Consider the following 23,811-nt stretch of genomic DNA (forward strand, 5'->3'; position numbering starts at 1 on the left):
AAGTGCTGTGCAAAAACATGCACACTCCATCACATCTGCAGTGGTGTGAATGGAGCCCTTTGCTCTGCTATTAGCCCCGCCCCCTCCACCTGGAAGGAGGGGGGGGGGAGTGCAGTTTGTCATCTTCGCTCTGGGCACCGGATGACCTTGTCCCAACACTGGTTGTTGGGATGCATGATAGGCAACTTTTGAAGAGTAATTCATGAGATTTGCATGCTAGAATAAATGAGATTTCTTACACATATACTGTATGCGGAAGAACTGTCGGACAAAAGGAACATAATGCCAGCTCAGAAGAAAATAATCTTTACTGTACCAATCTGTATATCAGCTTTAATCTTATTTTAACTAAAGTTCAGATTGAGCCATCATGCACAACACTCAGAACCTCATGTCAGATGTGCGTTGTCGTGCTGGTGGAATGATCAATTCTAATGAAGATGATGTAAAAATACATGTCTATATAACTAAATAATTTAACACTTCAGCTGTAAAGCAACATTCAGTACAATATATGTAAACTAAGCAGCTTCACACTGCTACAAGTCATATTAATTTAGTAAACTGCTGTTGGAATTTTCCACGTGCATTTATAATTTAGCAGTACACATCTGCCTGATTGTGTCTACTATACGTAATAAGTGTCAGTGAATGTATTTTTATAGCCTTGTATGATTAAGGTTCAGATCACATTAAGCCATTAAGTGAAAATGGCCTGTTGGTAGTAATGTGTATGCCCTGGCATAAGTGGCATTTAGTGTCTGAATCTGTAAAGATGCCAGTTGGTAGTAAATAAATATGGAAGACAGAATGAATGAGTTCTTGGATTACAGGGATGTTACACAGGTATTGTATGTGTGCAATCATTTAATGAATATCTTCAGTCTCGGGTTGTGCCAAACAGCTGGAGAAAAAATGTGAAGATGTAAATGATGTCCAGATAGATGTTGAGGGCTCCAAAGATGTACTCCTCAGGGCTGAGTGTGAACTTCCGGCTTCCCATCAATATCTGGGTGTCAAATGCCAAGAACTGTTGAAAGGAAACAAAAAGTATAATAAGCAAAGCAGAAATTGTATAGCATCAGTGCCTAGTGTGAGGACACGACTGCAGCAAATGTGATGGTATCGCATGTTAAGCCTCATACACACGTTCGGATTGTTGGCCAACAAAACCGTGGAATTTTGTCTGAAGGGCGTTGGCCCAAACTTGTCTTGCATATACACAGCCACACAATTGTTGGCCAACAAATACAAAACATAGTGACGTACTACGGTGTTTTTCAGCTCTTTAGCGCCAACCGTTGGGCTCCTTCTGCTAATTTCGTGTTAGTAGAAGTTTTGTGAGTGTTGATTCGCACTTTTCATTTCACACTTTTCAGTTCGTTTCTGAACAGCCGTTCATCAACCAGACATGTTGCGGAACAGAGGAGGAGCGGAGGAGATAACGTGTTATTTATTATTGGCCTTGGAGTTATTGCTTTGACATTTATTTTTTTGGGTTGAATAATGATTTGATTTGGTATATTTTCTATATTTTTGGATGCATATAATGCACTTTTTGGTTAAGTTCTATTGGCAGATAGCATGTCTAATTTTATTTGTTTTCTTTTTTTAATGCACAATTAAAAATATTGTGTAGAATAATACTTGGCTGTGTTTTTTACTTAAAATGACAGTTTGGGAGTAGGCAGTTACATTTTAAAAAATACAATGTAAAATTAACAAGGGACACCAACATAGTTGTATTTTTGATCTTAAAAACTACATGATAATGGTGTTGTGGTAACTTGCCCAAATAAAAAAATAAAAGCATAATAATATTATTCTTGATATCACTAGAAAAAAAAAGCCTTTGAAAATTTGTTTGCAATAACTCCATCAGTATCACCAGCAAAGCAGCTTCATTATTATCCCATTAAAGAAGAAGAGAATTGTGCGCTGCATTTGGAGATTTCATCATTTGCCACGTCACGAATGTTAATTCTCCATTACAAACGCTTGTTTACAAGACCGACCGCTTCTGGCTCGTCCTTGCTTCCGAGAATGCGTGTTTGTACTTTGGACTTTTGTCCGATGGACTTGTGTACACACGTCCGGAAAATCTGACAACACACATTTGTCCGCGGAAAATTTTAAAACCTGCCATCCAACATTTGTCCGCGGAAAATCCGACAACAATTGTCCAATGGAGCGTACAAACGGTCGGATTTTCCGCCAACAGCCTGTCATCACACATTTCTCGTCGGAAATTCCAATCGTGTGTACGAGGCTTTAGTGATAATGACATCACAAAGGCAGGCCACAGAGGATATCATTTCTTTCCTGCCACCACATTTGGTAGGAAAGAAAATTGCTTGATTCCCCCATCAACACAGTCAGTGTTGCTTGAGGAAAGCCTCCCACAGTGCTATTATGTCCTGCCGGCAGGGAGCCTTTTCGGGCCGGCAAAACACAATGATCACTATACCCGCCGGCAGTAGTCACGTGCAAAAAAATCCAACAGTCTGGTTGTACTGAAGTCGATCGATGGTATGGCTTCAATATAACCAGTCTGCCAATAGATGGATCGAATCTCGGCAGGTCCCTGCTGAACCGGCCGAGATTTGATCCATCTTTGGCCAGCTTAAGGCTAAGCTAATGTCAAAAAAATATGAACAGATTTCCTATGTATTAAATCTGAACTCTGGGACAAAAAAAAAAAAATTTTTTTAGACATTTGCTATGTAAAATAAATGACCCCTTGTGATGATAATGCAAACGGAGCACCCCAAAAACTGCGTAATGCTAGGTTCACACTTGTGCAGCTCTGCGAGCCATGTTTCGTACGGTAGCCCATTATCAGTGACAGTGCTGGGTGAATTTTACCAGCCATTTGTCACAAGTGAAGAGGGCCCAGGGTCTGACACTATGTTCACCACACACATAATGACGGGTGTCCCACGTGTGGGCAGTGCTGCGTTGGGTAAAACTATTGGTTTCATTCATCCCTGACACTACTGTAAATACAAACTTACGTTGCTTAACAGTATTGGCTTTTATAGTGGGTTGCTTGCTCTTCACTTTCCTCTCCCCTTGTCCATTCACGTAACATCTTATATTCTTTTCAATGAATACAAGGGGTTCTGTGACTGGACTAGAGGAGATTGTGACTTTTATCTCTTTCTCCTATTCCATTGTTCTTCCATTCACAGAATGCCTTATATGTATGCAGTGTGTCCTTGTGTGTTTTTGTACAGTACATGCCTCTGTCATATGTGTATATGTACTGCTGTGCATATTCATGCCTTCAACTGCTGTGTGAGTAGATAGGAGTCTGAGAATATTTATGTTTTAAAGGATAGGTTCACCTTTAGCAAAATGCAGATGGCTTGTAGTTCTCAATGGACTGTGATTGTGCTGATCAGTGCACTTGTAGTTCAATAAATTTTCCTTCGGCTTTCTAATTGAAAGCCTGTATAGTGGTACAGGCAGAAAGCTAGAGGGGGAGTGTGCAGGAGCCTGACATTGCACCCGTGCAACACTTTGCAAGATCCTGTGGCAAAAATAATAAATGTACTTTTTTTACTTGCAAAAATATGTACATTTATTATTTTTTATTTAATGGTGAACTTAGCCTTTCATTTTTTTGGTCACCTATCATCCTGTATGTAAGAAATGTCTGCATGTGTACAATACAGAAAAAGCACTTGCACTTACCAAAGTAAAAACAATGGCTCCCAGTGCTGCATAGACTGCATGAAGCCATGGCACCTGGAGGGGAAAGTCAAGAATACACTCGGTTATTTGTTTTTTTTTATATAATGTTATGATCTATTCTTTACTGCTAATCGTCCGTCGTTTGGAGGATTTGTGGAAAGACCAGTCCATGGCCTAGAGTGGCAAGATTAAAGTGTATGTATACCCTAACAATGCCTCCTCTTACTTGTTCCTTTTTAGTTTGTTAACCACTTGCTGACCACCTAGCCCTTTTACTGCTACAGGGTGGCAGCTGTGTGCAGGATCATGTATATATGAATGTGATCCTGCAGGGGGCGCATGCGTGCTGCCAGCAGGACGGTTCTGTTGTGATAGTTTACAGCAGAAGCAGGACTGTGGGTGTGCCGGGCACTCAATGTCCTCTGGCGCCCAGCGATTGTTAGTAAAACACAATGGGGTTGATTTACTAAAGGCAAATCCACTCTGCACTACAAGTGCATTGAAAGTGCAGTTGCTGTAGATCTGAGGGGTAGATCTGAAATGAGGGGAAGCTCTGCTGATTTTATCATCCAATCATGTACAAGCAAAAATGCTGTTTTTTTTTTTTTTACTTGCATGTCTCCCTTGGATCTACAGCAACTGCACTTCCAAGTGCACTTCCAAGTACACTTGCAGTGCACTTGTAGTGCAAAGTGGATTTGCCTTTAGTAAATGAACCCCAGAGAACTGAGATATGTAAACAAGGCATATCTCAGTTCTGACAGGGGGAAGTATTCTGTGTCTCTGCAAAGCAGGGAGTAGAATCGATCTCTTCTTCTAATGAAAGCAGCACACTGTGTACACAAAAACACTGGTTAGGCACACAGTTAAATCTTTGATCGCCCTAGATGTTTAACCCCTTCCCAACCAGTGTCATTAGTACAGTGCATATTTTTAGCACTGATCACTGTATTAGTGTCACTGGTTCCCACAAAATGTCAAAAGGGTCAGTTAGTGCCCGATTGTCTGCCGCAATATCACAGTACCGCTATAAATCGCTGATTACCGCCATTAGTAGTATAAAATAAATAAATAAAAATTACATAAATGTATCACATAGTTTGTAGACACTATAACGTTTGCGTAAACCAAACAGTATACGCTTATTGGAATTTTATTTATCAAAAATATGTACCAGAATACATATTGGCCTAAATTTATTCAATTTTTTTCAATTTTTTATTGGATATAGCAGAAAGTAAAAAAAAAAAAATATATATATATATTTTAAAAGTGTCAGTCTTTTTCTGTTTATAGCGCAAAAAAATAAAAACGCAGTGGTGATCAAATACCACCAAAAAAAAATCTCTATTTGTAGGAAAAAAATGACATAAATTTTATTTGGGTACAGTGTCGAACGACCACGCAATTGTCATTTAAAGTAACGCAGTGCTGTAACGCAAAAAATGGACTGGTCAAAAAAAAAAAATCTTCCAGAGGTTAAATATAGCAAGAGTGTCCCCATGATCCCCTCCCTAGATCTCAGGCGTTATCCAAGGTCCTGGCAGGGGCTGAGGAAGCCGCCCACATTCTCCAAACACTGTTAATGCAGATCTTCTCTAGCCCCTGCCAGGACCTTGGCTGACAGCAGGTCTGTGAGAATCTACATACGTCTGTAGTGTGTTATACAGTATATGGCAGCATGGTCCTAAAATGTAAATGAACATGAATACTTACATATTGAAAGGGGATTAGGATGACAAGGAAGAGGCCGCTGAAGAAAAGAACCATAACGAGCACAAAGAGTACACCATGACAGGAAGTGAAATCCACCTATAAAAGCAGAAGAAATAAACATCAATCCTCACTTTACAACCTCTGGTGTAGGAGCTGGGGATGAAGCAGTTGCACCTGGGATTGGGCCCCTGCTACAGGAGAGCCTAGGCAGGCCACCATCCCTTTACTACTCTAAATTGTTTTATTGTTACTGCAGAGAGATGTGGTTACAATTATGTGTCCCTATGCCTTCCTCTGTGTGTGTGTGTGGTCTTGTGCCATTACAAATCACATAACCAAAACCATGGGGTACATGGTGAAGCAGAATTTTGCCTAGGGCCCCTACCCTTATAGCTTCACACCAGCGTGCAACTAGAGGCATACCTGTAACTAAAAATCATAGCACTTTGTTGCAAAAAAGTGACTTTATTTAGATGAACTCAAAGTAGGTATGGAAAACAATTATTGCATTCATTTAAAAAATATATATTTTTAAAGTTTAACTAATGTAAATCTCTGACTTTGACTTGATTTCAGCCTCTTATAACCCCCTATGCAGAGGCGTTCAGATTGGGAGAGGGAAGAGCAGCATTATTGTCCAACCAAGAGATTGAATTACTAACGGCAAATAGACTTTGCACTTTGCAAAGAACAGTTGCTCCAGAGCTTGGTAAATGAGCAGAAGCTCTGCTGACTTCCATCATCCAATCATGTGCCAGCAAAAATGCTGTTTTTTCTATTTTCATTGCACGTGATTGGGTATTATTTGCAAATTGAAACTTTACCTCATTTACTTAGCTTTGGAGCAATTGCTCTTGCAAGAGCAAAGTTCAACTGCACTTTGAAAAGTGCACAGTGTATTTGCCTTTAGTAAGGCCCCTTTCACACTGGGGCGGGGGTGGCGTCGGCGGTAAAGCGCCGCTATTGTTAGCGGCGCTTTACCATCGGTATTCAGCCACTAGCGGGGTGGTTTTACCCCCCGCTAGTGGCCGAGAAAGGGTTAAAAACCACCGCAAAGCGCCTCTGTAGAGGCGCTTTGCCATCGGTATAGCCACGCTGTCCCATTAATTTCAATGGGCAGGAGCGGTGTATACACCGCTCCTTCACCGCTCCGAAGATGCTGCTAGCAGGACTTTTTTTCCCGTCCAGCCAGCGCACCGCTCCAGTGTGAAAGCCCTCAGGGCTTTCACATTGGAGAGACAGCAGCGGCTGTTTCGCAACAGTTTGCAGGCGCTATTATTAGCGCAATAGCGCTTGCAAACTGCCCCAGTGTGAAAGGGGGCCGAAATCAACCCCCTAGTGTCATACTTTCATATGTGCTGTCAAGCAATAAGCTGACTGGTGAGAGCAGAAAGATGGCCTCATAAGCTTGTTGATGCTCCTTTGCTGTCCAATCACAGGCCAGGGGCAGGAAGGTGACTTAGCTGTTTTGCTTAACTGCAGCAGAGAAAAATCAGGTCACCAGGCTGGCTGTGTTGTCTGTCAGGGCGGCGTGTAGTTCAGCGTTGGCTTAACAGAAATACAAATCCTTTGGCAAGCAAAGTAGCATCTATATATTTATTTGAAAGGGTTAGCAGTCTGCCTAAAGTTTAGCTTTATTATTACATTTTTTTTTTTTATTATTCAAAATGAAAGAAATTAGATTATGAAAAAAAAGTGTGATGTGTCCAAGAAGGCTGCAGGGGGAGGGTGCGGGTACCTGGTTTTGACCAAAATGTGCCAAATGTGGCAGTGGAGGGGAGGGGGATGCAAACAATTGGAACTTTCCCTTTTGAGTGAAGTTCCGCTTTAATGCTACAGGTTCCCCCTCTGAACACCCTTTAGATGTAAGGGGGTAGTTGTGGCGTATGGTGACAAGTGGCCCTAGGGAGAAGCTACATAGTAAAGCTCTGCACTTTGACTAAATGACACGGAGTGCTGGGCATGGCACATACTTTATTTACTGTAATGACCAAGGTAGAGAAGGCACACGTGAGTACCGAGCAAAGGGAAATGTTAGATGTACCTAAATGCAGTGTGATTGTTCATGCTTTTAGGGCGGCCTTTCTTAACCAGGGTTCCATGGTACCTAAGGGGTCCTCCAGACGTTGCCTGGGATTCCTTGAGCAGCAAGCAGTAGCAAATTGATTTCCCACCTACTCTGACCAGCAATGCTAGGGGGCATTTTTCCACTGACCACCAATGTAAGGGGTCACTTTAACACTGACTACTAATATTAGGGTTTCGTTCCCTGTTATTTATATTCATTTTGTTTTTAGGCTTTTATATTAAACTTCCTACAACTTTCTGCTTACACTAATGTACCATGAGTTGTAGTTATATTCGTTTTTAACAGGCATTCCCTGAGAATTGAATTTTTTTTGGGGGTTCCTTAAGGTAAAAAAGGTTAAAGACCAAGTTCGGAGGGTTTAAAAAAGGGCTGTTAGTGCAGTGAGTGTTTGGGGTGTCATGCGGCAGTGTTCCAATCGCACTGGGTGGTGGATGACTGAATTACTCCAAATTGTGCCCACTACCCATCACATACACAACAGCAGAGCAATGGGGCTGATTTACTAAAGGCAAATACACTGTAAACTTTGCAAAATGCAGTTGCACTCTGCAAGAGCAGTTGCTCAAGAGCTTAGTAAATGAGGAAGAGCTCTGCTGACTTCCATCATCCAATCATGTGCAAGCAAAAATGCAGTTTTTTTTATTATCCTTGCACGTGATTGGGTACTTTTTGCAAAGTAAATCAACTCCACTTCCTTTCTTTGTATAACAGGATTGATGGCAGAACACAGAGACTCTTTTCAAGATTTTCTATGGTTGATCATGCACTGTAATTTATTATTCATAGCTAGTGTAGAAAGATGTATAAAAAAGGAAGCTACTTCCATATGACTTTTCACCTGACTTACTAGCTAACCATGTCTTATGCCACAGCTTTCAGTAGATAAAGAAATTTGTTTAGGTGAAAGTTGAATAACTTGGGTTATGGAGAAAATAAGCCATTTTCTCCATAATCAGGAGACCAGTGTGATGGCCCCTCTCTATACTACAGGAATAAGGCTTCATTGACAGTTTTGCTGCCTTACAACTCTCTATGGTTCTTCTAGAGCAGAGGTCTCCAAACCTTGCAAACAAAGGGCCAGTTTACTATCTTTCAGACTTTAGGGGGCCGGACTGTGGCCAGCGGAGGTAGAAAATGTCCCAGGCCCAGCATCAGTGAGAATAAACATGGCCTCAAGGTTGGAGGTCTGTAGGAGGAGAAGTAGTGCCCCATCATTGGTCCCTACCCTCAAGGAGCTTACAATCTAAGGTCCCTAACTCACATTCATACATATACTAGGGCCAATTTACACAGGATCCGATTAACCTACCAGCATGTCTTTTTAGAGTGTGGGAGGAAACCGGAGTACCCAGAGGAAACCCACGCAGGCATGCAGAACATGCAAACTCCAGGCAGATGGACCACTGCACCACTGTGCTTTATGTTTTTTTATAGGACAGCAAGGTACTCTGCCATTTGGGAGATCTGAGTATAGTGTGCGCATTACATTCAACTTGTTACCCATCTTCTAATCTGTATGTCTTAATGTGTACAAGTGCTAGGGATTGCTCCATACACATCTATTATGTGCATTATTGTAGTGCACTCATCCAGTCCTGCAAGTCACTCTGATATTTGGAGACACAGATAGGGGTTTAATTGACACTAGGCAGTTATAACATCCCAGCTCCACCAGTAACCTTGCTATTGAGGTTTATTTGATTTTCATGATCTCTTACCTTGGTTTGGAAACTGAATATAGTGACGGAAATGCAGACAAGTGCCGTAATTCCGAGACACAGGATCACAGATGTGGTATTATAATAGCTGAGAAGACAAGGGACACACAGTAAGGAAGGTGTCATTTGTAAGCATGTTAGTCTAGTCTCAACTATATGATGGAAGGTAAATCTCATAGAGGCAGGTCTGGATATCCCCTCATGTAATTTCAGTTGATCATATGAAGCAATATATACTGTACAGTATATTGAAAAGATTGTAACTGTGAGCAAATGGTTGTGATTTATTATTGGGGGTTCAAGGAGGTTATTCAAACACTATAATGTACACAATCCTTTTCTCTTAGTTGGTTTTAAATCTGTGAAATAAAATGGGTAATTTTAAATGAATAAATAATTTATTTTTTAAAGAAATATTGGTACCTAAAAAGTCATGTTCCTGTTTTTTTATGTAGCACCCTCTTAGGTAGGTGCTAGGTTTAGATAGGTTAGCTTTAATTTGGTTCTGATAGGTAAATTCAGTTGTCACACTGTAGGCAGCGTGGATATTTCTGTTAGGTAAAAGCATATTTTAGCTCACTATAATCAGTGAGCCCACAATCAGTCTATTAGGTCTGATCTGTGTGCTCTGCTGCTCCCAGTCTGCATAAGCTTCCTCTGTATCCTAGAGACTGGAGAGGTTTCTAGAAAGTAGGTGAGAAGCTATGCAGGTGGGAGCATGAATATGGATGCAGCCGCAGCCCATCCCAGAGAGGCAGGTTCTGAAGGCGTGCCGGGTGGCTGCATATACTCTTGGGGCACACAGAGCTCTGGGTATTGTCCCAGAGTGGAGGAGTCCAGCCTGGGGAGGGCATTCTGCTCTCCCCAGGCACAAGCTGCTGAAAGAGGCCTTCGGTGGGCAAATTGAAGGGAAGAATGCAGAGACACGGGTGCTTTTGAAGAAGCTGACTATCTTAGTGTGAACCCAGCCTAAGGGGTTGATTTACTAAAAGCATACGAACTGTGCACTTTGCAAAGTGCAGTTGCACGCTGTAAGAGCAAATGCTCCAAAGCTTAGTAAATAAAGTAAAGCTCTGCTGACTTTCATCATTCACTCACATGCAAGCAAAAATGCAATTTTGTTTTTATCTTCCTTGCATGTGATTGGGTATTCTTTGCAAAGTGAAACTTTACCTCATTTACCAAGCTCTGGGGCAACTGCACTTTGAAAGGTGAACAGTCCATTTGCCTTTAGTAAAGTGGCAGGGAATGTTTCCTTTGTCTTTATAATTTGTGCTAAAAGCTGTCCCTCTTTCTTATTTCACAATGTTGGGGAGGTCAACATAAGGTTGTTAGACGATGGTCTCCTTACCTGGACAGCATTCCAGTAACATATGACATGGAAAGTGTCTAGAGAAATAGAAAAAAAATTACCATGTAAGATGACATAATAGAGTTTTAATTTGAGCATATTGTATTGTTCAAGACCAAGTGATGGGTTTTGTCTATGGCAGCAATAGACAAATCTCAGCTGATTTAGTTATGCCACCCTGATAAAATTAAGCCTTGGATAAAAGGAAGCATTTTTCTATCACAAACGCTGCATGTGCTGCCAGTTCTATCTATATTTCTAAATATAAAAAACTATCAATCTTAGGACTTACTCAAACGGGTGCAGAGGACTGTCTTCTGTGAAAAGCTGTTTGTTTTGCATCCAGAGAATGCAGGAAGCCTGGGTTAGGGAATGGACTCAATGGAGACAAACCCACACATCCGCATTTGACAGGCGTGCAGGGACAGGTGCATGGCCCCAAAATGCAATATTCTCATTGCACACGTTCCTGGAATAGGCTATAGAGGAAGCGGGTGTTGTAGCGCCGGCACACCGTGGATCGTCAAAATTACCGTCCAAACATTTATTTGAGAAGACCACATCACAGTGGTAAGGTGCAACATTTAAGGGCCACGCAGGACTCCTTCATCAGGCATGTGACATGTCTGATGAAGGGGTCCTGTGTGGCCTGAAACATTGCACCTTACCACTGTAAGGTGATGTGCTGGCCATACATACTTTGATTTAAGGTGCACGGCCCCAGACTGTACATTCTGGGCTGTGCACCTGACCTTGCATGTTTGTCAAACTTGCATGTGCATGTGAGCCTGGAAATCCACTGTGTCTCTGTTGATTAATACAGGCTGCCTGCATGCGGCTCCACACTGCTCTGAACGCATATTCAAATGACTTTCCCTACACTGCAGGCCTCTTCGTCCATAGGAATGAGTCCTAAGCCTGTGCTTTGTACATGCATTATAAAGGGGAAGTGCGGGTTTTCAAAAAAAGGAAAAACAATCATACGCACCTAGGTGGAAGCAGCATCCATAACAGCTTCAGTGACTGACAGTCACCTGTTTCTGTTCTGCCCCTCCAGTGCTCACTGGACCACCAGGCTGTGGAGGGGGCAGGAGCACCTGGCTCAGGCTCACAGTCGGGATCCTTGCAGGGCATAGACTGGCTCTGTGACGTCAGTCGACAGCAGACTTTAGCACGCTGTTGGCTGATAATGGGTCACAGGAGTGCACTCCTGTGACCCACAGTAGAAGTATAGCCAAAATAGCTTTGGCCTTACTTCTCCTTAAAAAAAAAAGATTCACTTTGAGTTAGACCTTCCTAGCTAAATTTACCTTTACCTTCCTTTCACTTTCCTTTCCTCTCTGTTCAGCCAGCAAGGGGGAAGAAAATCCCAGTGTAAGCTATGAGTCCCTAGCAGGGGCGTTGCTAGGTCTACAAAAGATCTGGGGCTAGAGCCCATAGCAGCGTAGTAAAGAAAGTCATACGCTTGGGCGGGCATACACATGTATATACAGTAATATACGTGTGGGTGTATATATATATCCCCAGAGAGCCCCCCTCTTACATCAGGGTCCCCAGAGAGCCCCCCCTTACATCACCTTACATCAGGGTCCCCAGAGAGCCTCCTCCTTACATCAAAGTCCTCAGAGAACCTCCCCCTTCCATCAGGGTACCCAGAGGGCCCCCCACTTACATCAGGGTTCCCAGAGAGGCCCCCTTACATTAGGGTCCCCAGAGAGCCTCCCCATTAAATCTGGGTCCCTAGAGAGCCTAGGCCTTAAAATCAGGGTCCCCAGCGAGCCTCTCCCTTACATCAGGGTCCCCAGAGAGCCCCCCCACTTACATAAGGGTCCCCAGAGAGCCTCCACTCCCCTTGGGGACCCCTGCAGAGACTCAGGGCTATTGGCCTCAGATTCGGGGCTATAGCCCCAAAATCCACCCCCTAGCAACGCCCCTGGTCCCTAGAGTCCTAGCTTACACTGTGATGGTTCAGTGCTGTCACTTGGATTGAGTCACATGCTCCTGCATACCTGGCAGTACCAAGTATTTCCTTTTGCTCCCAACGCTGGCTGATAATACGATTTTCCATTTAGGGTGTTTGAATATTAACATAGGATATTTCCAACAGCAAGATCCCATGTAAAATCTTGTCTATCACTGTACACATCACATCTGTTCTAATATTTACATGCGTATAGTGTATACCCCATTGGCCCTATTGGTTGATAGGATGCAGGCAGCTCCTGCTGCCTAGTGTCCTTCATTACTAGGAAGAATAAGCTCTAATAGGAGTATATTTGCCTGTACGTACTGTATGTAAATGTTCCATATGCAGAACTGTGGATGCAAATTTTTCTCCCCCTTTTTTTTTTTTTTTTTTTTACACAGGTCCAGATATTGATGCTTGTGCACATGGGCTCATAGAATACAATAATGCTGCCTTCAGATATATATATATTACTGATCTGAATGCACAGTATTGTATGACCATGTGCAGGAGCTCTTACCTCAGTGATTTGACAAGCATTCACAGATTTAGCCATGTAACTAAAACAACAAACACCTATGTCAAGACTTTATGACACCATGGGGACTGACTGTTAGATAAACCCAACCCTTTTCACCACTCACAGGACAGCCTGTATCCTTCTTGATTCCCTGCATTCAGCTGGGTGCCAAGCCCCTAGAGTCCCCTCTTTGTCCACTGTAGTCCACCATTCAAATAACGGGCCCCACACTGAAGATGTTCAACTCTAGCCAAGGTTTATTGCAATGACAACACACCATTCACTCCCACCCAATGCCATGTTTGGTCTTTGGTGGGTGACTGAATTATGTTAATCCTAACACTGTGTTTTCAGAGTTTTTCACCTTTAAGTAATGCATGGTACCATTAGCATCTGTCTTGACGCACTTCACATCACCATAGTGTTCAGATTAGAGTCACCATAATCCATATTCACCCTCATTAGCATAAATGCTGGAGTATGTAGCCATATTCATTTGAACTGAGAAAGCCTCCCAGATGAGTGGTGAAACAATGTCAATATCGCCAAACAGGTCCAGTTGAATAACTACTAAAAGTTTGAAAGCCTTCACTATACAAACAGTCAATAATTACATGTGAATTGCTGGATATCTCCTTTACAGCATAAAATACAGTATATGCTTATTCAACTCTCCCATGGCACCCTGTATGTCAGTTGGTTTTACTGCTACTCTGCTTAGGGGAACTGGTCTTTTAAAGTCTCAGCACTTACAAAGATACACAGCAAGATGAGGTTCCATGGGAAATACCTCCTGCAAAAAAAAAAAAAAAAAAAAAAGCACAATGAGATCAACTTTATAGCAAATACTGTATCAGGACTGGACATTGTAATATCAGAACTCAGACTTCAGCCATTAGATGTCAGTAAACTAATGTTTGGTCTCTATGGGTTACTACTAAACTTAAATTGATATTAAAGCTTAATTTAAAAAAAAAATAAAAATAAAAAACATGTTATATTTACCTGCACTGTGTATTGGTATTGCACAGAGCAGCCCCAATACACTTCTTTCTGGCTTCTCCTCTTCAGCGAGTGTCCCCGTAGAAGGCTGCTTTCTATGAGGGGAACTTGTGCGGGTTCAATCCCTTGTGTCTACAGACACAGACAGGGCAGTTAAGCCCCGCCCCGCTACCTTATCACAGAATTTGATTGACAGCAGCGGGAGCCAATGGCTTCTGCTGCTATCAATCTGCCCAGTGAGGAAGGAGAGAGCCAAGAGTCACTGATTTCATGCACAATGCTGGATCGTGATCGGGCTCAGGTAAGTATAAGGGAGGGCGGGGGATCCTGCAGCACAGAAGGTTTTTTAACTTAGGGTAAAAAACCTTCAGACTTTAGAACCACTTTAAGACCTCACACAATGCATTTAGAGACATGCACTCCCGTGGCTGTCAAATTGGAACCAATGGCTGTGTCTGAGCAGATGAATACCTCCCAACATTTTGAGATGGGAATGAGAAACACCTACTAGTAAACGTATGTAGGCATAGGACACGCCCCCTGTCACACCCCTTTAAAGGAGAATTAACCAAAAAAAAGGTTATTTAAATCCACAGGGGATTTTTTTTTACCACTACTATTCCTTTATATTGGCTTTTAAAATGTACAAATGCAGCAATTTAGAAATTGGATGAAAGGTTTAGCACTGGGAAACACTTTTTGAAGGATAAAAAGTGCATTTTATATACAACTATATTGATCAGACCAAAATGAGGGACAAATGAGGAAGAAAGAGGGACAGAGGGACATTGCTCCAAATCAGGGACAGTTGGGAGCTATGCAGATGCTGTGTCCCAAAAGACATGAATAGGACTGTCTGCACGCATGGAACACCTGTGTATCCTGTGTGGGCAAAAAAGTTCTTTCTTATGGGTGTACACATACTTATGTCCATGTAAATAAGGCCTCATACTTTATCTGCACTTTTGTTTGTAAGGTGTGCATACATTATTCGGTAACTACATGAATTGCCTGGTGCTCCATGGGTGATCACTCTTGGAGGACAAAGTTATCAGCCAAATTGTCTTTTTCATGTTCCCCCCCCCCCCCCCGGACCCATTAATAGTTCTCCAGTGATCCCCCACCTACCCTGCCTTAAATCTCAGATTGAACATTCATTCCTACTGTGTGAAAATCAAAATGTTCCCTTTTTAACTTCAGATCATGTCAATGAGCCGGCTCTTACCTTGGTCCGCTGCAGCAGGCCAGAACCAAGTATGTTGTGAAGAAAACAACGCTGTCAAAGCAAAACCAACAGGAAGTTAGTTGTAGGAATGTCTTTTCATACATTTATGACCAAGAAAACATTTTTTCTGACATAATGAGGATATTTATTTACACTTAAAAGGTAATGAAAAGGTGAAGTAACTCCAAGTGTTCTGGTCACCTCCCTGGACCCTGGACCTGGATGCCTTGTGCTGCCAGCTTATTGGTGTGTAAACACCACAATAAACAGCCATGCAGTGAGTATCCGTCATAACTCTTGTATTGGCACGCAATCATTGGTCAGCATGACCATGTGACCGTGCTGACCAATGAAAAGTGCTTCTTTCTTTCGTAACACCACACCGGAAGAAGAAGCCTCAGATGTGCTTATCATTGATCAGCGCAGTCACGTTGCTGCATTGAACATTAACCACTTGAGCCCCGGACCATTATGCTGCCTAAGGACCAGAGGTCTTTTTCCAATTTGGCACTGCGTCGCTTTAACTGCTAATTGCGCGGTCATGCAATGCTGTACCCAAACGAAATTTGCGTCCTTTTCTTCCCACAAATAGAGCTTTCTTTTGATGGTATTTGATCACCTCTGCAGTTTTTATTTTTTGCGCTATAAACGGAAAAAGACCGAAAATTTTGAAAAAAAATGATATTTTCTACTTTTTGTTATAAAAAAAATCCAATAAACTAAATTTTAGTCATACATTTAGGCCAAAATGTATTCGGCCACATGTCTTTGGTAAAAAAAATGTCAATAAGCGTATATTTATTGGTTTGCGCACAAGTTATAGCGTCTACAAACTAGGGTACATTTTCTGGAATTTACACAGCTTTTAGTTTATGACTGCCTATGTCATTTCTTGAGGTGCTAAAATGGCAGGGCAGTACAAAACCCCCCCAAATGACCCCATTTTGGAAAGTAGACACCCCAAGGAAATTGCTGAGAGGCATGTTGAACCCATTGAATATTTATTTTTTTTGTCCCAAGTGATTGAAAAATGACAAAAAAAAAAAAAAAAAAAAAAAATATTTACAAAAAGTGGTCACTAAATGATATATTGCTCACACAGGCCATGGGCCTATGTGGAATTGCACCCCAAAATACATTTAGCTGCTTCTCCTGAGTATGGGGATACCACATGTGTGGGACTTTTTGGGAGCCTAGCCGCGTACGGGGCCCCGAAAACCAATCACCGCCTTCAGGATTTCTAAGGGTGTAAATTTTTGCTTTCACTCTTCACTGCCTATCACAGTTTCGGAGGCCATGGAATGCCAAGATGGCACAAAACCCCCCAAAATGACCCCATTTTGGAAAGTAGACACCCCAAGCTATTTGCTGAGAGGCATATTGAGTCCATGGAATATTTTATATTTTGACACAAGTTGCGGGAAAGTGACACTTTTTTTTTTTTTTTCATAAAGTTGTCACTAAATGATATATTGCTCACACAGGCCATGGGCATATGTGGAATTGCACCCCAAAATACATTTAGCTGCTTCTCCTGAGTATGGGGATACCACATGTGTGGGACTTTTTGGGAGCCTAGCAGCGTACTGGACCCCGAAAACCAATCACTGCCTTCAGGATTTCTAAGGGTGAAAATTTTTGATTTCACTCTTTACTGCCTATCACAGTTTCGGAGGCCATGGAATGCCCAGGTGGCACAAAACCCCCCCAAATGACCCCATTTTGGAAAGTAGACACCCCAAGCTATTTGCTGAAAGGCATGGTGAGTATTTTGCAGCTCTCATTTGTTTTTGAAAATGAAGAAAGACAAGAAAAAACATTTTTTTTTTTCTTTTTTCAATTTTCAAAACTTTGTGACAAAAAGTGAGGTCTGCAAAATACTCACTATACCTCTCAGCAAATAGCTTGGGGTGTCTACTTTCCAAAATGGGGTCATTTGGGGGGGTTTTGTGCCACCTGGGCATTCCATGGCCTCCGAAACTGTGATAGGCAGTGAAGAGTGAAATCAAAAATTCACGCCCTTAGAAAGCCTGAAGGCGGTGCTTGGTTTTCGGGGTCCCGTACGCGGCTAGGCTCCCAAAAAGTCTCACGCATGTGGTATCCCCGTACTCAGGAGAAGCAGCAGAATGTATTTTGGGGTGTAATTTCACATATTTCCATGGCATGTTTGAGCAATATATCATTTAGTGACAACTTTGTGCAAAAAAAAAAAAAAAAAAAAAAAAAATTTGTCTCTTTCCCGCAACTTGTGTCGCAATATAAAATATTCCATGGACTCGACATGCCTCTCAGCAAATAGCTTGGGGTGTCTACTTTCCAAAATGGGGTCATTTGGGGGGGTTTTGAACTGTCCTGGCATTTTATGCACAACATTTAGAAGCTTATGTCACACATCACCCACTCTTCTAACCACTTGAAGACAAAGCCCTTTCTGACACTTATTGTTTACATGAAAAAGTTTTTTTTTTTTGCAAAAAAATTACTTTGAACCCCCAAACATTATATATTTTTTTAAAGCAAATGCCCTACAGATTAAAATGGTGGGTGTTTCATTTTTTTTTTTCACACAGTAATTGCGCAGCGATTTTTCAAACGCATTTTTGGGGAAAAAACACACTTTTTTTAATTTTAATGCACTAAAACACGCTATATTGCCCAAATGTTTGATGAAATAAAAAAGATGATCTTAGGCCGAGTACATGGATACCAAACATGACATGCTTTAAAATTGCGCACAAACGTGCAGTGGCAACAAAATAAATACATGTTTAAAAGCCTTCAAAAGCCTTTACAGGTTACCACTTTAGATTTACAGAGGAGGTCTACTGGAAAAATTACTGCACTCGATCTGGCCTTCGCGGTGATACCTCACATGCATGGTGCAATTGCTGTTTACGTTTGACGACAGACCGCCGCTTGCGTTCGCCTTAGCGCGAGAGCAGGGGGCGACAGGGGTGGTTTTTTTTTTTTTTTTTTTTTTTTTTCTTTATTATTTTTTTGCTTTTTTAATCTTACTTTTAAACTGTTCCTTTTTATATTTTTTTTTTAATCATTTTTATTGTTATCTCGGGGAATGTAAATATCCCCTATGATAGCAATAGGTAGTGACAGGTACTCTTTTTTGAAAAAATTGTGGTCTATTAGACCCTAGATCTCTCCTCTGCCCTCAAAGCATCTGACCACACCAAGATCGGTGTGATAAAATGCTTCCCCAATTTCCCAATGGCGCTATTTACATCCGGCGAAATCTAAGTCATGAAATACTCGTAGCTTCCGGTTTCTTAGGCCATAGAGATGTTTGGAGCCACTCTGGTCTCTGATCAGCTCTATGGTCAGCTGGCTGAATCACCGGCTGCATTCTCAGGTTCCCTGTTGAGACAGGAGAGCCAGAGAAAAACACGGAAGACGGTGGGGGGGGGGGGGCATTCCCTCCCACGGCTTGTAAAAGCAGTCTAGAGGCTAATTAGCCGCTAGGATTGCTTTTACATGAAAGCCGACCGCTGGCTGAAAAGAATGATACCAAGATGATACCTAAACCTGCAGGCATCATTCTGGTATAACCACTCAAAGTCGTGAATGGCGTACCTGAAGACAAAAAAATGGTTAACAATGGTTAACAATAAAGCACAGTAAAGTGTAAATAATTACACACCTGAAAAACAAACATGATAAAACATAATAACAATAACAATAAAACATTGCAGAATAGAATACAGTAAAAAAGAGCAGAACAATAGAGAGAGAGAATAGAGAGAGAGAGAACAATAAAACAACAACTATTTTTTTTTATTTCATATTTTTTTTTTTTTTTACACTTTTTTTGTAACTAACTTTTATAACTGTAACCGGTTCCAGGTTCGGGTCTCTCAAAATGCGATGGCATCTTGGGAGACCCTGTGAAAGTGTACCTAGTCTGTGCAATGCTGTACCCTACGCTAATACTCAACTAGTGAATGGTAGCGTTCAAAACATTCACCAATGCAAAGACCAGGATTGTCAGGACAGGAGGGACAATAATAGTGGGCGTCACGCCTATATCCACGCTTGCTGCAGACACAACATCTTTTTTGGGGGGTTCGTTGGGTAGGGGTACTCGGGAGGACATAAAAATGCCTCTCATGCAGCCGACTGCATTTGGTTGGGGATGTGAATGGGGGAAGTACGGGCGCTGCAGAAGCGGTGGGTTCCCAATTAGGATTGGCGAATGCAGCAGGAAGGGCACTATGGGCACGACGGGCCTGTGTTTGTCTTTTTGGTGGCAGCGGGACACTACTTGTGCTTGCCACCTCACCAGCTTCAACTGCACTTATGGGACTCGCCACGTCACCACGTGTTACTGCAGTGCTGGTTTGACTACGACCGGGGTGTACTAGGCCGCTGGCGCTTGCCAGTTCACCAAAACGCTACCAAAAAACTGTTAGCGATCGCAGGGATCAGGCCTGACTCTGCGAACGCTGCAGTTATGCGTTTAGTGTTTTGTAAGTGACAGTGATCGATCGATACTGCACTTGGGTGGGCTGGGCCGGGCCGGGCGGAGGGGCAAAACGCAGGTGCTAGCAGGTATCTGGGCTGATCCCGCTAACACGGCGTTTTTGGGAACCCTAAACTGCTGGTGACGCTAGTATAGATCTGATCGGATCAGATATTGATGCGATCAGATACTATACCACTAAGGGAGGTGTACGGTGCGTGCGTGGGTGTTAGCGGTACTGGCGCTAATCTGACGCTGCCTGGGGCTGGTGCTTGCCAGTTCACCAAAATACTACCAAAAAAACTGTTAGCGATCGCAGGGATCAGGCCTGACTCTGCGAACGCTGCAGTTATGCGTTTAGTGTTTTGTAAGTGTCAGTGATCGATCGATACTGCACTTGGGTGGGCTGGGCCGGGCGGAGGCGCAAAACGCAGGTGCTAGCAGGTATCTGGGCTGATTCCGCTAACACTGCGTTTTTGGGAACCCTAAACTGCTGGGGACGCTAGTATAGATCTGATTGGATCAGATATTGATCCGTTCAGATACTATACCACTAAGGGAGGCGTATGCTGCGTGCGTGGGTGTTAGCGGTACTGGCGCTAACCTGACGCCTGGGGCTGGTGTTTGCCAGTTCACCAAAATGCTACCAAAAAAACTGTTAGCGATCGCAGGGATCAGGCCTGACTCTGCGAACGCTGCAGTTATGCGTTTAGTGTTTTGTAAGTGACAGTGATCGATCGATACTGCACTTGGGTGGGCTGGGCGGAGGCACAAAACGCAGGTGCTAGCAGGTATCTGGGCTGATCCCGCTAACACTGCGTTTTTGGGAACCCTAAACTGCTGGGGACGCTAGTATAGATCTGATCGGATCAGATATTGATCCGATCAGATACTATACCACTAAGGGAGGCGCATGCTGCGTGCGTGGGTGTTAGCGGTACTGGCGCTAATCTGACGCTGCCTGGGGCGACGCATATCACCGCCGGGCGATCGGGGGGCTAAACCTTTATTCGGTAATAAACGGCGGGTGCCCTGACACTATAAAAAATAAACAAACTAACCAGCGTCAACCGTAACGGTTATACGGTGATCAGTGGTGAAAGGGTTAACTAGGGGGCAATCAAGGGGTTAAAACATTTATTAGATAGTATATGGGGGTCCCTGACGCTATAAAACGCTGACGGCGAACCTAAATATTTACCTCACTAACTAGCGTCACCAGCGACACTAATACAGCGATCAGAAAAATGATCGCTTAGCGACACTGGTGACAGGGGGTGATCAAGGGGTTAAAACTTTATTAGGGGGGGTTAGGGGGGTACCCTAGACCTACAGGGGGGTAACAGTAACTGTCCCAACACTGTAACTGTCACAAACTGACACTATGCAGTAATCAGAAAAAAAAAAAAAAAAAAAACTGCTGGTGTCAGTTTGTGACAGGGGGGGGGGGGGTGATTGGGGGGCGATCGGGGGGGGGGATCGGGGTGTTTTGTGTGCCTGGCATGTTCTACTGTGTGTGTGTGTGTTGTGCACTCACATTGATGTCTTCTCTCCTCGGGCCGGAACGGAAATTACCGAGCCGAGGAGAGATGACATCATTTCCTTTGCTGCTGTTTAGCATACAGCAGCAAAGGAAGATTCTCATTGGCCGGCGGCGATCGCGAGGGGGGGGCCACGAACGGATGGTCTCCCCCTCATCACCGATCGCCGCTGGACAAAAGACGACCGCCTCGGGCACCGGGGGGGGGGGGGGTCCGATCGGACCCCCCACCCGCGGAAGGCAAATCACGTACCCTGTACGTGATTTTGCCTGTCCGTGCCACTTTGCCGACGTACATCGGCGTGAGGCGGTCGTCAAGTGGTTAAGCATTCGCCTTTGCGAGCATTATGATGGATAGTCATCTTATTAGGGTTGATTTACTAGAACCGGAGAGTGCTAAAGCTGGTTCAGCTCTGCAGAGAAACCAATCAGCTTCCAGTTTTTTTTTTGTCAAAGCTTAATTGAACAAGCTGAAGTTAAAAGTTGGTTGCCTACCATGTACAGCTTGCACTTTCCAGATTTCGTAAATCAACCCCATTGTGTATTGCTATGTATAGTGGCTACCCCGGCAGCACAGGGAATCATGGCTGCTATGTGCAACAGGGTCTGGAGGGGTAGCCAGAATATTTGGAGTTAGTTCACTTTTCATTTTTTGTGTAAAGGTGAACTTACCCTTTAAATAAAGTATAACCAAGCCAAATCTTTTTATTCCATTTAAGAGTAAGAAAAGGTTAAAACTCAAAAAGCTTTTTTCTTTGTTCTGTTTTTGTTGTGGTCCTTTGCATAATCTCCCTTTAAGGCTGGTGCACACAATGAGATTATCAGACGAATGATTGTCCATTTTTTGCATGCCAGTCTCGATATGGAAAATGAATAGGTTACTAAACTACGAACATTCTTGTATGACAATAAAAATTCGGAAAGTGACGTGATGTATTTGTATTGTATTTTTTGCAGATGAAAACTGCACTGATTAAACAAAAATTGTATGATCTGGTATCGTACGAGAAACATTTTTGTTTTTGTCCCTTCGGAAAATTTCGGACGAAAGCTGTGTACTAACGATCAAATTATCGTATGATCGTTTTGAAAAGCAGTGTTTTTTGTATACGATATTCTGATTGTGTGTATGGAGCTTAACTTCCTCACTTGTAGGCACAATGGAAAATGAGAGGAAGTCTCACCAAAGTAATGGAAATGCTTTTTTGACAGTTGTCGCCGTAACAAGAATCCCCATGATCCCCCACTTTCCACTTTATTCCTGTTCTGGTAACAACTTAACTTTTTTTATTTTCCCTCACTTTCAGTCCCATTGACAATGGTCACCACAAGATAAACAGAGGAGTGGATCTGGGACACAGACATAAGACTTTAATGTGGGAAGATACCACCTGAGATGGCCATTTTTACCCTTCCATGGCTAAGATGGGTGTAACAGTGAAAACACACACACACACACAAGCAGTCAGATCAGTGACACTGAGGGGTTGATTTACTAAAGACAAATAGACTGTGCACTTTGCAAAGGGCAGTTGCACTCTGCAAGATCAGCTGCTCCGAAGCTTAGTAAATGAGCAGAAGGTCTGCTGACTTCCATCATCCAATCATGTGCAAGCAAAAATGCTGTTTTTTTTTTCCTTGCACATGATTGGGTATTCTTTGTAGTGATGCAACGAAATGAAAATTTTGGTGCTGAAACCAAAACCGAAAATTCAGGATGCACTTGGCCGAAAATCAAAACCGAAATTGACAGTTTATAAAAAAAAAAAATATATTTTTATAAATAATTGTATTATATTCGACTTTTTAATTAACATAATGAAATTAGATGAATATGAATGTATTGTTGGCCATTAATCGGTACCTTTTGAAGTAGTGTTAAAAATCCTGGTTGTTGCATTTATGGTGCATATTTGGCAAACCGCACCTCCCCATTGAAATGCATTGAAAACGCAGCAAGAACGCATAAAAAATGCACCCGTGTTGCATTTTTTGAGACACATGACCTATGAAAAACACACCATAAGCAAGGCAAAATCGCTGGCATGTTGGGCACAACGCTGAAAACCCTATTTGTGGCCGATAATTTTCTGTCGCCAAATTTCGGTGCATTACTAATTATTTGCAAAGTGAAACTTTACATCATTTACGAAGCTCTGGAGCAACTGCACTTGCATAGTGCAACTGCACTTTGCAAAGTGCACAGCCTATTTGCCTTTAGTAAATCAACCCCTGAGCCTTTTAAAAGTGCAAACACTGAGCAGAATCTCCTGTTCAGCCGCTGCACCTGTTCACACCAGGTATGTAATAAAACCATTTATTACATGTAGTACCACTCATGTGGTATACCTTCTTCAGTGCCCATGTGGGCTACAATATGTGAGCTGGACTACTCGGGCACTTAATAATAGGCTCAACGAGCATATTGCCAATATCAGAAAATGACATAAAAACCACAGTGTTTCACGACATTTCTATCTTGTTCATAACAGAGATGCATCTGGGACCCTGTTCGTA

At 42.6% G+C, this 23,811-nt stretch overlaps 1 protein-coding gene across 1 annotated transcript in view; it reads right to left on the bottom strand.

Annotated features, from left to right (window-relative positions):
- Positions 1 to 283: 283 nt before the first annotated feature.
- Positions 284 to 23,811, bottom strand: part of FAIM2 (Fas apoptotic inhibitory molecule 2) — a 40,976-nt gene continuing 17,448 nt past the window's right edge. The window contains exons 6-12 of the mRNA XM_073613143.1: positions 15,284 to 15,334; positions 13,810 to 13,849; positions 10,571 to 10,608; positions 9,220 to 9,307; positions 5,413 to 5,508; positions 3,697 to 3,750; positions 284 to 1,030 (exon numbers count right to left, since the gene is read on the bottom strand). Of these exons, the coding sequence (XP_073469244.1) occupies positions 881 to 1,030; positions 3,697 to 3,750; positions 5,413 to 5,508; positions 9,220 to 9,307; positions 10,571 to 10,608; positions 13,810 to 13,849; positions 15,284 to 15,334 (517 nt within the window). The 3' untranslated portion in view covers positions 284 to 880. The remainder of the gene's footprint in view (positions 1,031 to 3,696; positions 3,751 to 5,412; positions 5,509 to 9,219; positions 9,308 to 10,570; positions 10,609 to 13,809; positions 13,850 to 15,283; positions 15,335 to 23,811) is intronic.

The sequence above is a fragment of the Aquarana catesbeiana genome, linkage group LG02 (genome assembly GCF_042186555.1).
Source record: "Aquarana catesbeiana isolate 2022-GZ linkage group LG02, ASM4218655v1, whole genome shotgun sequence".
NCBI classification, from domain to species: domain Eukaryota; kingdom Metazoa; phylum Chordata; class Amphibia; order Anura; family Ranidae; genus Aquarana; species Aquarana catesbeiana.